Source organism: Sinocyclocheilus rhinocerous, unplaced genomic scaffold (assembly GCF_001515625.1).
Source record: "Sinocyclocheilus rhinocerous isolate Xijiao unplaced genomic scaffold, SAMN03320098_v1.1 scaffold42, whole genome shotgun sequence".
Classification (NCBI taxonomy): domain Eukaryota; kingdom Metazoa; phylum Chordata; class Actinopteri; order Cypriniformes; family Cyprinidae; genus Sinocyclocheilus; species Sinocyclocheilus rhinocerous.
Window position 1 is genome coordinate 556,394 of NW_015627390.1, and position 14,406 is coordinate 570,799.

General features: G+C 32.6%; 1 protein-coding gene across 1 annotated transcript in view; it reads left to right on the forward strand.

The window, feature by feature from the left end:
* LOC107727897 (WD repeat-containing protein 70-like) overlaps positions 1-14,406 on the forward strand; it is a 92,162-nt gene that overhangs the window by 50,635 nt on the left and 27,121 nt on the right. The window contains exon 10 of the mRNA XM_016537937.1: positions 2,108-2,282. Coding sequence (XP_016393423.1) covers positions 2,108-2,282 — 175 coding nt within the window. The remainder of the gene's footprint in view (positions 1-2,107; positions 2,283-14,406) is intronic.

The window sequence follows — 14,406 nt, forward strand, 5'->3', positions numbered from 1 at the left end:
GAAAATATGGTTAACACCCGGTCATGCATGAAAAAAAAATACCATCTTGTACCGTGAAACCAGTATAATTTTGAAAAATACCGTGATATAAATTTTTGGTCATACCGCCCAGCACTACTCAAACATGATACTGAACAAATCATTCTGGCTCTGAAATCTGATTGGATGAGGCGCTTTTGAAGTCTAATTCAAACCTCAGCTGAATTCTGTATTAATGCATTGATTATTGATTCATAGATTTATTTTCCAGTGTTTCATTATTTGAAACTGTCAGTGGCTGATATAAGGATGTGGACAATGTCCTTATTTGTGAAAAATGTCATTCATTCATTCAATTATCCAAATAAATAAATATAAATATATAAAGTAAATATTATAAAAAATATTTCAAATAATTATTCATTTAATTATCAAATAATTAAATTAATAAAGAACAGTTATCAAATAAATAAATAGTAAATCAGTATCTGAAAAATAAATGAGCAATAATTATCTGATAAATAATAATTAGCTAATAAATAAATATACAGTTTTTTATTTATTGTGTTTTTTAATATTTTTAAATAATGATCAAATGAATAGCAAATAAATACTGATTGAATAATTAAATACATATTATCTAATAAATGACAATGATCAAATAAATAAATAATAATTAGCTAATTAAATCAATAAAGAGGAAATATCAGATAAATAAAAAATAAATAAATCAATATCTGAACAAATCAATGATTAATAATTATCTGATAAATAATAATGATCTAATTAAAAACTTATTTAATTGTTTGAAGAAATATAATTTTTACTTATTTATTTCATTATTATTATTTAAAAATATTTAAAAAATCACAATAAGTATGATTAAATAATAATTATCCTCATAAATTAATAAATAAATAGTTATGATAAATAAATAATAATCTGATACAATAACAAAAATTATTATCTGATATATATAAAACATGATCTGATAAATAAATATACAGCATTTTTTTGTTTAATGTCACAAAACGTCTGTGGAAAACACTGTTGCAGGTTTTTGTGTGTTTTTTCACAATGTCAGAAACACACCAGACACTCGCTGCGCGCTCGAGATCTGCTCATCCGATTAATGAATGATTATCCCATGAATTATTCTCTTGGACTCTCATTTCTCTCAGCCGCTCTTAAACTGCATTTTCTCCACTTTTCTTCACTTTTAATTTATTTGCCTCATTTACTGCAGGAATGTTTCTACAGCAAAGAAACACAACACACCAGACACCTTCATTGTGAAAATGATGGCAAGCATCTTGAATTATGCGTTAATGTTTTTCAAATTTGGAAACTGACGGGATTTTTTGGCACCTTTTTCAGTCTGTAAAGTAAAGTGTGTTAGTTCGGAAAGTTGAACTTGTTGACATCTGTTCTAGTGTGTCAGCTGTTTATCTGATGATTAGCACTATTTTTTTATTTAATATTTTATTTTATTTACAATGCATAATTGTGTTTTATTTAAAATAAAATATATATATTTTAATTTTTATTATAAGAATAAAAGAAATAATTAAAGAAATAAGAATAAAATAAAATGTATGTTAGTTAATTTTATTTAAAAAAAAATAAAAATGGTAAAGTAATAAAAGTGTTTTATTTTTTATTTTATTATTTTATTTTACCCTGTAAAGCCTGACATATTAAACAGTAGTCAGATTTTGTTTTGATGTTGTTTACGTATGTGTTTTTGTTTGGAAAGTTGAACTTGTTGACATCTATACTAGTGTGTCACATATCATTACATTATTGTATTTTATTTAAAATAAAATTGAACTTGTTGACCTGTACTAGCGTGTCACAACAGTTTATCTGATGATTAGTACTTTATTTTTTATTTTTATTCACAATATTTACATTTATTTAAAATAAAAAAGTTTTTTATTTACAATAATTGTTTTATTTTAATTAACATGAAAAATGTTTTTCTTTACAATATTTAAATCTGTTCTTTTTTTTCTCTGTTTTCTCGTTTCAAAAAATAAAATAAAATGTAAATATGTCAAATACAGTTATATATTTGTTTAATTTAAATGTTAGTCATTTTTTGAATCCGTTCTCGTCTCGTTCTCAGGACGGTGCGGACGTGGGACTTGAACTCGGAGAAGAAGCACAAGTCTGTGTTCAAGCCTCGATCGCAGCAGGGCAAGAGAGTGATTCCCACCTGCTGCACCTACAGCCGTGACGGCAAACTGATCGCCGCCGGCTGCCAGGACGGGACCATCCAGATCTGGGACAGGAACCTGAGCGTAAGTGCGCCTCTTCATCTTTATCTTTACGCTGCGCTGTTATCCTGGAGGAGACACGGGAAGTGAGACGGCTAATAAAAGGCTGCTGTTCAGCGTCACGCCAGTGTGACCGTCCCAGGGGTCAGAGGTCAGAGGTCATCAGAGCGGTGCTGTGTTTTACTGCGTTTACTGTGGTTCTGCTCAGCGTGGGTGTCCGACTGCCTCGTCTCCAGCCTGACGGGGATGAATAGGGCAGGAGGGACGCTGATTTGTTGCTGTTTGTTTGGTCAGGACATCCCGCCGGTGTGTGGTCTGACAGAATATATGAACATTCTCCAATCTCCACTTCAATATTCTATTCTCAGAAAAGTGTAATTTAAGTGTTAATTTCTGAGAGAGAGAGAGAGAGAGAGGCTGTGTATGTAAGAGTGAAGCTGTGGCTTTAATTGCTTTAGAAACAATGATGCTACCAGCTCCTTGTTGAGAAAGACAATGTAGCTCTTGAGCGATTAAGCTATTTTATTGATAAAATTGCAGGGCAGCGCTGAGAAGTTTGTGTTGCTGAATGTCTGTGTGTGCGCGCGCAGCGTGATCGGTGTGTGTGTGCGTGAGATTCAGTGAAGAATCTTTTTTAGTTTAAAACTCTTCCAATTTTTATTTTTATTTTTTAAATGTAGAAAGTGTGTTAATTTGTGCAATGATAACCTACCAGCAATGTTAAGATGATTTTTCTTATATTAGAATGACTACATTACAATATAAATTTATTAGAATGAGTACATTATTATTTATGGGCTTAAAAACAAGATGCAAACAATGCTCCTTGTTGAGAAAGACAATGTAGCTCTTGAGCGATTAAGCTATTTTATTGATAAAATTGCAGGGCAGCGCTGAGAAGTTTGTGTTGCTGAATGTCTGTGTGTGCGCGCGCAGCGTGATCGGTGTGTGTGTGCGTGAGATTCAGTGAAGAATCTTTTTTAGTTTAAAACTCTTCCAATTTTTATTTTTATTTTTTAAATGTAGAAAGTGTGTTAATTTGTGCAATGATAACCTACCAGCAATGTTAAGATAATTTTTCTTATATTAGAATGACTACATTACAATATAAATTTATTAGAATGAGTACATTATTATTTATGGGCTTAAAAACAAGATGCAAACAATCAGAATATTGTACCTGGTGGTGAGTGCCCAATGTTAACATGAACCTCTTATCGTGACATAGGCAAAACAAATTTTTGGGCCCCCCCATCCCTATTAATATATAATATTACCACCCCAGCAAACAAAAATATTTCGTAATCAGTGGAAACCCTTACATTGTTTTCTATCGCAATAAGCGTTTGCGTTCAGTCAATAAAGATCAATTGAAGTTCTTAATTTGTTTGAGAACTGAGAAAGACCATTCCATTAATAAGCTCCGGCGTCGTGGCCACATTACCACTTCGGGAGTGCATTATTTCTCTAATGATTTTAACGGCCTGGAGTCACATCCACACCTCAAGACATTGTTCAGATGATTTATTTCAAGACATCTGTCACGTTTCCGTCCTGAAATCTCGTGTGTGTTGAACTAATTTCTTATGCACCTCATAAACCTTCCTTTGCAAATTCCAAAACGTCATTTTAGAGCTAATAACAGAGGCTTGAGCCATTGATATGCAGGCTAATGCAGTTATTAATGCAGTCTAATGCGGTTATTAGAGAGAGAGAGAGAGAGATTTAAGCATGTGTGTGAATACCTGCGTCTGTGCGTCTCTCTGCAGTGTTCAGCAGCAGCGTCTACTAATAGCGAATCTGTAAGTTGAACTGCTTCAAGAACCTAAAACCTAGCGTTTTAGCTGTGAAGCTATTTTATTGATAAATTCACGGGGCAGCGTTGACAACATGTTTGTGTCCACGTCTCCGCGTGTGTGCGCGAGTGCGTGTCTGTAATGTGTGTGTGTCTGTGAGAGAGAACGGGAGAAAGAAAGCATGATTTCCGTACATAAAAAAAGGTGGAAAACATGGAAATAGGCTAGTTGTCATTTTTTACCCTATTGTTTGTTGTATTTATTTGCTCAATGTCTTCTGGGGTTTTGGTTCTTTTACTGTTGTAGATAGCCCATAGTATAACAAAAAATATTATATATCTCTTCATTGTGTTTGGGCCCCCCTGGACGAGCGAGCATAGGCACGTGCCTAGAATGCCTATGCGTAAATCCGGCCCTTATTATTGTACTGTGGTGCAGTTATGGAGGCCCTTCATAATGGAGAGGTCAGCTGCCTGCTCTGGCAATAGTTAGAAATGGCCCTATAGTATGCAGTGTTTAATAAACAGCTGTTTTACTAAATTCTGTTGAGGTGAAATTCAGTGCAGTCCTGTATCGTGATACGCATCGTATCGTGACTTTGCTGGTGATGCACAGCCCTATTAATCAGTAATAAATGAATCAAATGAAAGTGAGCTCATCACTGCTCTGTGTAGTTTGGCGTGTGAGGAACGTTCTCCTGTGTTCACATTCAGTGTTTGTGCTGGAGAAAGTGACTTTGTGCTGTTGTTTTTTTGGGGAGAGTGAAAATGAGCTGGATTTGACTAATACCACAGACTGAGTGAAAACAGATCACAGCACAGACTGCAATTATATGCACAACAATAGTCCAGTGTTATGATGGGTTCAGACTACACGATATTTTTGTCGGTCACGATAGTCACCGTGTCAGATTACACGATTATTTTTCAATTAATAATACGAAATAATACTACTACTAATACTAATACTACTACTACCAGAGTTGGGTATAACGCATTACTGTATTCTAATTACTTTTCCTGATAAGGCAGTAATGTAATGCGTTACATTTTAAATTGATGTAATTTGATTACAGTTAACAATGTCAATAAAATTACGTTACTTAAGTTACAAATGCAGTGTTAAGAAAAAATATGCAGTAAAATGCATTTTAAAATCATGTTTTGTGCGTCAGTATGCCCTTTAATAAATCACCGGAGAATGCGAGTTAAAAATGGAGACGAGTCCTACAACATTTAGATGCAATGATCATATTTCTAAATGTTGCACTCGATTTCACATATTTTAGTCTGGCATTATAGTTTGGGAAAAGTTCAACTAGTAAATGTGTACAAGTTTGTCACAATAACACTAATATAAGTAAAAATAAAGACTCATCAGAATGAGATCAGATTACTTTATCAGAGAATATTTGTTTTCGATATGACTTCATTTAAAAGCAGATACATCAAGCTATCTTTAGATAGTTTCTCATGTCTGTGTGTCAAGTATTCGCTTGAGTTTTCATTCATTTTAGTGGCGTTTCAGAAAGATATTCACAGAGACTGAGACGACTGAAAGCGCACCCTGTTTATTTTCTTTATTTTACAAAAGCACAGGGTTTTGTTTTTAGTGTATGCAAATAAAAGTAGACCCTTTACGGTTTCAAATGGTGTATTATTCTTATCTGTACGATCAAAAATGACAAAACATTTTAAAACTTTTTGCTGTTGTCAGGAAAAAAATTCAAGTGATCGTTCATGTTTCTGTTTTGATACTTAGTCCTATGTAATTTTTCAGTAAATATTAAATTACTGAAAGAACTATGAGTTTCACTTTGCAGTGTATTTTTTAGGTTTGATGACTTGAAACAGTAAACTTGAAAGTAAAGTAATTAGTAATCTGATTACTTTTTAAATGCAGTAATCAGTAATGTAATCAAATTACAATTTTAAAGAAGTAATTAGTAATTTATAGTGGATTACTTTTTTTGAGTAACTTACCCAACACTGACTACTACTACTACTAATAATAATAACAATAGAAAATGTTAATATAATTTTTCTGTTTTCTGTTGAAATATATTTACAGTTGAAGCACATTTAAAACATTTGTTGGTCATTACATGGCATCCAGTGTAAAATCTAGTCCTGAACAGAAGCTATTTAAGACCAGCTTTATTTTATTTCATTACATTTAATTGTATTTCCATGGTAGCTGACATGTCATTAGACTATAAACAATCAGACAAACATTTAAAAAAATATATTTTTTAATTTTATTTTACAGCCATTAAAAGCACTATCATGAACTAAGTGTCTTATGAGCCACATTTTCAGTTCATTGCACTTTTGTGTGTTATTGTTTAAAGAAATTAACGAGAATCAACGAGCCAAATTGGGGGGAAAAAAGTAAACAAAAAGGCAGTTTATTGGTTTATGCTTATTACATAAAGCAGTACTTTTTTTGCTGTAAAGCTTGCAAACCATAGAATGAATTCTAACTGGAGAATAGAACTTAGTAGTAAAATAATGCATGTAAATGTTGCATTTTTCCTCTCTTGTTTGCTAAATGTTTTGAGTAGCAGTTAAAGTCACCTTCCTCTTATTAATTTCCAGCTGAGGTCATTGACATATGTGATGAGAAGTGTGTAGCCATGTCTCTTAGCAGGTAAAAAGTCGTTGTTTCAGCCAACTTCAGATTGTAGATTTTCGGCTCTTGACCCCTCAGCGGACGTGACTCATTGGCTTTGACGTTGATCTGTTTATTATCAGGATCCCAGAGGAAATAAGCAGGTGAGAGAGAGAGATTTTCATAACTTCATTCACAGCTGTGCTTTACTGCATTGTATGGCTGTAATGAAAAGAGCTCTAGAAACTCTTCCGAAAGCAATTTTAATAGATTGAGTAGGTGTCGTTCAGTCACTCAGAATTGTTGTTGGTCTTTTCCCATGACATGGCCACTTTGATGGATGTTATTGCCACATTCTCCACAAACTTCATTCCCAACAACCGTGGAAAGTTTACATCAGAGTTCCTCAACGAGTGAGTCGAGCCCCAAAAATGAGTCTCAGATCTGTTCTGAGCTAAAACAACAATGCGGATTACCTGAATACTAAAAATAAAATACAGCTATAATTATAGATCATATAACAATAAATAAAACATTTGTGTTGTTTTATGTTTTATCAACTCTTGTTTTTGTATTATGTATGTAATAGACATTTATAATAAAAATATTTAATAGAATGTAATTATTATGTAAGATATATATATAGTGCCTTGCGAAAGTATTCATACCCCTTCATTTTTTTTCATGTTTTGTTATGTTGCAGCCTTATGTAATTTCTTTTAAAGGGGTCATATGATGTTGCTAAAAAGAACATTATTTTGTGTATTTGGTGTAATGAAATGTGTTTATGATAAGTTATATATTTTGCGTGAAGAAAATAAATGAATATAGCAATTTTACGTCATTATTATTTTTTGCATTTAAAATAGTTTGCATAAAGAAAAAAATACTGCTGCTCTACTCGTTCTCACCGCAGGTGTGGAGCTGTTATTGAAAACAGTTTTTATTCCCCTGCGCTGTAGTTCCTTTAATAACTTTTCCTTCTAAACAAAGCTCTAGAAAAACAAGCTCCGGACGCTGTTGAATTGGCCTGTCGCGAGCCATTAGCGTCGTTACGTCTGAGGGGACGAGGCCTTAATTGGCAGCAGGAATGCGAGTTAACGCAGAGCATATGGCCGTGCCGTAAATACCCATCAGCCCCTGTGCCGGACAGGCTTGAGTGGCTGTGAATGAGGGACGTGACGGGTACAGGACAGACCGTGAATAACAGGCGCAGCGGAGCGAGTCGCCGCCTAAATGGCTTCGCTGGTTTTTTTTTGGTGGTTTTTAGCTGTTCAGAGTCACTGTGAGTCAATCATTGGTAGCTCGGCTCCTGAAGAGCAAAGCACTGACTCAGAACATAGATGTGTTGGTTTGAGGCGCCCAACATGTCAATCTTCTGACTAGGGCTGCCCTCGACTAAAGATTTGTCTGGTCGACTAGTAGTGCAGATGTGATCAGTTTCAGCCAGACCTTGATCTCCTGTGGGGAGATATTGGGACGGACAGATGGATTGATCCTGGAGATCTCGGTTTGCTCATTGATTACGGGGTCATGACCTCTCATCAGTCGGACTCGTGTCTCGTGTTCTTCAAAGCTGTGAGGTGATGTCTTCTCATCTGTGTGAAGTTCATCTTGTGTTTCAGAACAGATCGGATCCGTCTCTGACAGGTCCTGTATGAATGTCAGCTCGTAATGTTATTTAAATATACTGTAAATCAACATATTGTAATGCATATTTTTTATTATATTATACATCATAAAAATTAGAAATTGCATTATAAAAATGATATTATATCCATATTATATTACATTATACTACCTATTCATGGTTACAATTTTTAAGGACAATAATGCATTAAAATACAAAAATAATACAGCATTATAAATATAGATTTTACATATTGTAAGGCCTTATCTTTCAATTTATAATCATATCCTTGATTTAATAATATTATATATATATATTACAGGCTATACTTCAAATTATATTACATTATAGTATGCTATATTATCATATACTGTATTATATATTATACTATACTATATTATATAGCATTATAGTATACCTGGACATGGTTATGAATTTTAAAGAGTATAATGGAGTAAAACACATAAAATAATTCAACACAAAATTATTTATATGTTAAAACATGTTCTGTAATCAGTTCAATGTGCTGTTTAATATAATATGTAATATAATAATTTGTCTAATAAAATATATAATGCAACAACAATATGTAAAATTATATATATATATATATACTAATCAACATTTGAACTTTTCATCAAAGTTGTCCTAAAACCTAAAACCAAAATGTGTTCTTGTCTTAGGACAACTTTGATGAACTACTACATGTTGACTACTGTGTGTGTGTATATATATATATATATTATTTTGCATATTATATTACATTATAATTTACCTATTTATGAAGTATAGAGTTTAATGCATTAAAACACATAATATAGGATATTAAATTAGTTTTATAACATGCTTTATTTAACAATTAATAATTTATTTTTAACTCTAACCACAGTTTTAATACTTCATAATGCACATATATTTGCTGGTACACCAGCAAATTATAATGCCTTAAAACACATGATATAAAACAAAACCGGGTGTAGATCATGCATTATACTCTTTTAGAGCGTAACAATGTGCATGTGAGTGTTATAATGTGTTTTAACTGAGGTCACGGTTATTCACAAGAGCATGCAAGAGTTTATAAGGCAATAAAATTCATTGCAAACACCTTTATGGAGTGTAGCGCATGATTCCCGTGTCTTCCTCGGGAAGTCTCATGGCTTGTAGACGTATTAAGACGTTCGTTGTTGCTTTGATGCACTTCCTCTGTTAATCTGTTAATCTTCCAGAAGAACAAGCACACCCTGAAACCCAACACACGTCCATCAGGAAACCTCTTATCAGCCGTTCCTCACATACCTCATCACACTCACATGGGTTTGGTTACTTCCTTCAAATGGCCTGATAAAGTTAGCGCAAGTCCTCCCAAATTTAACCTGCTACGGTTACCTATAGCCAGACAGTGTTGGGGAGTAACTAGTTACATGTAACGGAATTACGTTATTTAATTACAAAATAAATGTGATTGTAATCAGTTACAGTTACTGAGAAAAATAGTAATTGTAATTAAATTACAGTTACTTGTGAAAATGTTAAGTATTACAAAAGGGGTTAAATCTGAATTTTATTCACACACACTCATGTACAGATTTAATTGATTTTTTTTATAAATTGCATTGTCTGCTCTAAAATATGAGACAGCAATGTTTCAGGAGCTTAGGACACGTGCTTATTCAATAACTGTTTTATTTCCTATTTGGATTAATGCATTTGCTTTATTTTCCCAAGCCATTGTTATATGCCAGTGTTTCCGGTCATAACTATGCATAGATTTGATTTCAAAAACATTATCATAGCTGTTAAACTATGTCTTGTTATGGTTTTAAATCTTTATTTAACCTCAGAATGATCTCAAAGTAAGTCTGATTTTTTTGGTGGCGGTGCTTTAAAATTCAATTATTATAATCTTAATACAAGTGAACAAGGATTTCGAAATTCTGACAGTGTTGAGTAGACTTGTGCCGGTATTCGGTAATGCGATATATCACGGTAATGAGTATGCACGATATTCAATGTGATATAATCTAATTACGAGTACTCGGATTACGTAATCCAGATTACATGCAATCAGTTACGACCCAGCACTGTTACATATCACAGGTTTCTGCTGCTGCACATGTATGTGCGTGATCATCGTTCATAACACTTCATCGACACTCGAGCAGTAGATCATCCTCGTTTAATCAGAGAAATCAATCTCAGAAAAGCAATTAAAGCGCAGGCTGATGTAAGCCACTTTGAAAGGAAGCACATATCCGTCGCTCGTGAGCTGATTGTTTTCCTCCAGCTGCTGAGACATCGGGTTTCATTTTCAATAGCACATCTGGGTGAGTTTGTTCACACTTGAACGTCTTCAGACACTGCAGGACAACGGGAGGCGTTTCTGTTCCAGCGTTGTGAGTCTAGTGGAGAATATCATGAGAAAATGAAGCTTTGCCTCTTTATCATTATTAGATTGAACTGTTCTAAGTGTCCTGAATGCTGCAGATCTCATTATTCTGGCTTGTTCTGAATGGCCCGATTAGACAGGAAGAGACCAACACTCATTTAGAGGCGAATTTGTAACACTTCACATTAATATTATGCATTACATATCATGAACTAACAAAGAACAGTGTTTTTTTAGTTAAACTCTAGGAACTATGAGTAGTCCAAGGTCACAAGATCTCAAGTTTCAAGAAGGGGTATACGGAAGCAATAAATCAGTATTGAGGTGTCAGGTTATTGAGGGCTTTATAGACAAATAATACGATTTTAAAATCAATCCTATATTTGTCAGGGAGCCAGTGCAGGGCACATTAAAATAAGAGTTATATGGTCTTACTTTTGTTTCCCTTCAAGCAGTCTAGTGGCTGCATTTTGAACCAACTGAAGATGAGAAATGGAATATGAAATAAAATATTTAAAAAATTCAAATTCAGTTTTATTTGTTTAACCAAATTCTGTTTTCTAGTAATTTTCTGGATTGGATAACATTCAATAAATGTTAGTAATCAAAAGAATCTCCAATTAATTGATTTTATAAAAATGTATTAATTATTATTATTTATTTTTTCAGAAATATAGTGTTGTGTATTTACTTTTTTCTGGTAAATACATTTTGGTAAATAATTCTTCAGGTAAATTTTCCTTTAAAAAAATATTTTTGCTATTAGTAGTACTGTCAATACATTAATTAATATATTTCTGTCACAGTTTCTTAAAGCTAAACCAATCTTTTATTTTGACGGGTTGCTGTGAAGACCTTTAAGTTTCTGTTTGTATAAGATGTGACAATATATTTTCTCAAAAGAAATGGTAAAATGCTCATTAAGTGACTCTCAGAGCAGCTCTGGAGATTGTTTATTGAGATTGTTCAGACTTGAGGCAGCACTCTGAAAACACAGCGAGTATATTTGCGGTTTAATATTCAAACATTAGTCCATATCGCGTTTTCATTCAAGTGTACTCACCTAATTTTTATTTAATCATCCAAAATTTAGCAAATTACGTGACATTACACATTATACAGTAAATTGCATTTTTATGACCTGATTCTGTGATTCTGTCTGCGTTTTCCACATCGTGGAAATCATAGAGCCCTAGATGCCCAAATTTGTGGCTCACTGTGTATTATATGGGGCTAAAATCAAAATTAAAAGCACCGTTTTCCTTATGACCAAACATAATAATTTCAGATTTATTTTCATTTAAGTGTAAAGAATGCTTGAAAGCCATGACTTAAGTTTTTTTAGGCAATCTAACAGTGGCTGAAGAGAGTGTTTATTATTGCACTGTAATTGAAGATAGAGCTGGCTATCATCGGCATATAGATGAAAAGAGACACCATATTTTACAAAAGAATAGAGGCCAAGAGGAGCAAATACAGGGAAAACAACACAGGTCCAAGGACTGAACCTTGCTGAACTCCACAACCGAGAAGAATGTTAGTAGATGATTAATGCCCAAAACAAACAATAAAACATCTATTTGACAAATAAGAGCGAAACCACTGTAAAACAGTACCACAAAGTCCCACACAAGACTCTAGGAGTGACATAAGAATGCTTAGGACGAGAGCCATGGGTTTCCCTGAAGACTTTTAAAAGAGCAGATTCAGTGCAATGTAAAGTGGCTCAAACACAGGCGTGTGGAGGAGCATAAGACAGAGTATAAGCAGTATGAGCCATCTGAGATCTAATAGCCATGACCTTGTTTGTGAAAAACTTTCACCAAGGGAAACAGAAGGCTCAGGGAAAAGTTTAACAGGAGGATTTAGTACAATGGTGGAAAAAAGGACACAAAGTTTGTGCCAATTTTTAGTGATCAGATCAGAAAAGTATTTGCACTTAGCTGCCTTCTGGAACATAGTAATAATCTCATATGAAACCTGCAGTTTATCATTTTTCCACTTGCTCTCAGTTCGTCTGCAGGCCTGTCTGAGAGAACGCGTTGTTTTCGTTATGCCAGAGAACTGGCATCGACTTATGATTTCTATGCTTTAACGGAGCAACACTGTTCAGAATAGAGGCACAAGAAGAGTTGAAGTAACTGAGATGTTCATCAGCATCCCAGTTGTGTAGTGTTGATTCCATTTCTGAGGAATCCCATACATAATGATATGCTGCAATTAACTCGCTGGACCATGTGGTAAAGGTACGAGACATGCGCGCCAAAGGCTGATTTCTTAGAGTTTGGCAAAGGTATGGTACAGAGAAAATTACAGGCGCATATGATTAGAGAAGTTTCTTCTTTTTTTTCTCATTGCAATTTTGAAGTAGCTTTTATTTTATTTTTTATTTTTTTTAGTTTACAATTTAATAATTTTGTGTGCTTTTGTCATTTTTATTCGTTTTCTTTAAATATTTAGCCTAAAGTGAAATAAATCAAATGAAAAACAGATAAAATAGTCATAAATTAATAAAATAAATGCAAATTAAGTCAAATAAAGATAAATAGAATTAAATAAACTGATAAAATAAACTATAAATTAATCAAATAAATAAAAGAAATGTAAATTGTTTTAGTACTTTTCATATGCTTGTTTCATATTAATTTTCTTTAAATAGAATGTAATAAACAGATAAATTAAAATCATAAATTAAAATAAAATACATAAATTAAACGAAATAAATGTAAAAAAAAAATATATATATATATAAAAATATGTATTTCTACTTCATCTTAATCTTATTTTTATTTAGTTACCAAGGCAACAGTTCTAATTTTTAAATGAATGTTTTATTTTATTTCCGCCTATTTTTTTGTAGTTTTAGTGAACATTGATTACATTAAGGATAAAACTTGAAATCTTACATATGTATGAGTGCATGTAGGAATCAATGTTAATTATTTATTAAGATTAATAAATAATTATATATGATTATATGATTAAACTAAACCCTATATTAAAGTGTTACCATTTAGCCATACATTGTTTAACTTCTGTAATGTGATTACAGTTTTCATCCATCAGGATTTGATTGGATTATGAAATATTAGGCTGATGATTTTTGTTAAAACTCTCATGAAATGGTTTTGTAAATGAGCTCAAAGGTCATTATTTATTCTCAACATCTTTAACTTTTTTTTTGCATTTTAGATTAATCAGTTAGATTGTTTTAATACATTAAAAAATGATCATTTAATTTTAATTTAATAAGACTGATTAATATATTATACTAATCAACCACAATTAATTTTGTGATTCCAAAAGTTAAAGAATTGTATGCTCTGCAGGGGGAAAAAAAAGTAAAAAATAAATAAAATTTTTCACTACATTTTTGTTTTCAACGATTTTATTAGCACAAACTGAACAATATATTAAATTAATCAACCACAACCACATACTGTAGTTTTGTTGGTCCAGAAGTTTAATGAAGTTTTTTTTAAGGAGAAAAAATTAAAGTCTAATTTTTTAACTTTTTTTTTTCCATTACATTTTTAGCATTTTAATTCAGTTTGATTATTTTTAGGGCTGGGTATCGATTCAGATGTCCCGATTCGATTCGATTTCGATTTTTTTTTATTACATTCAGTGAATATAGTTTTAATACAAATGCTATTGATATTTCTAAAAAATGAACAGTAAACATCAGTTTACAACTGGTGAATTAATAAAAAGAAATTAAGC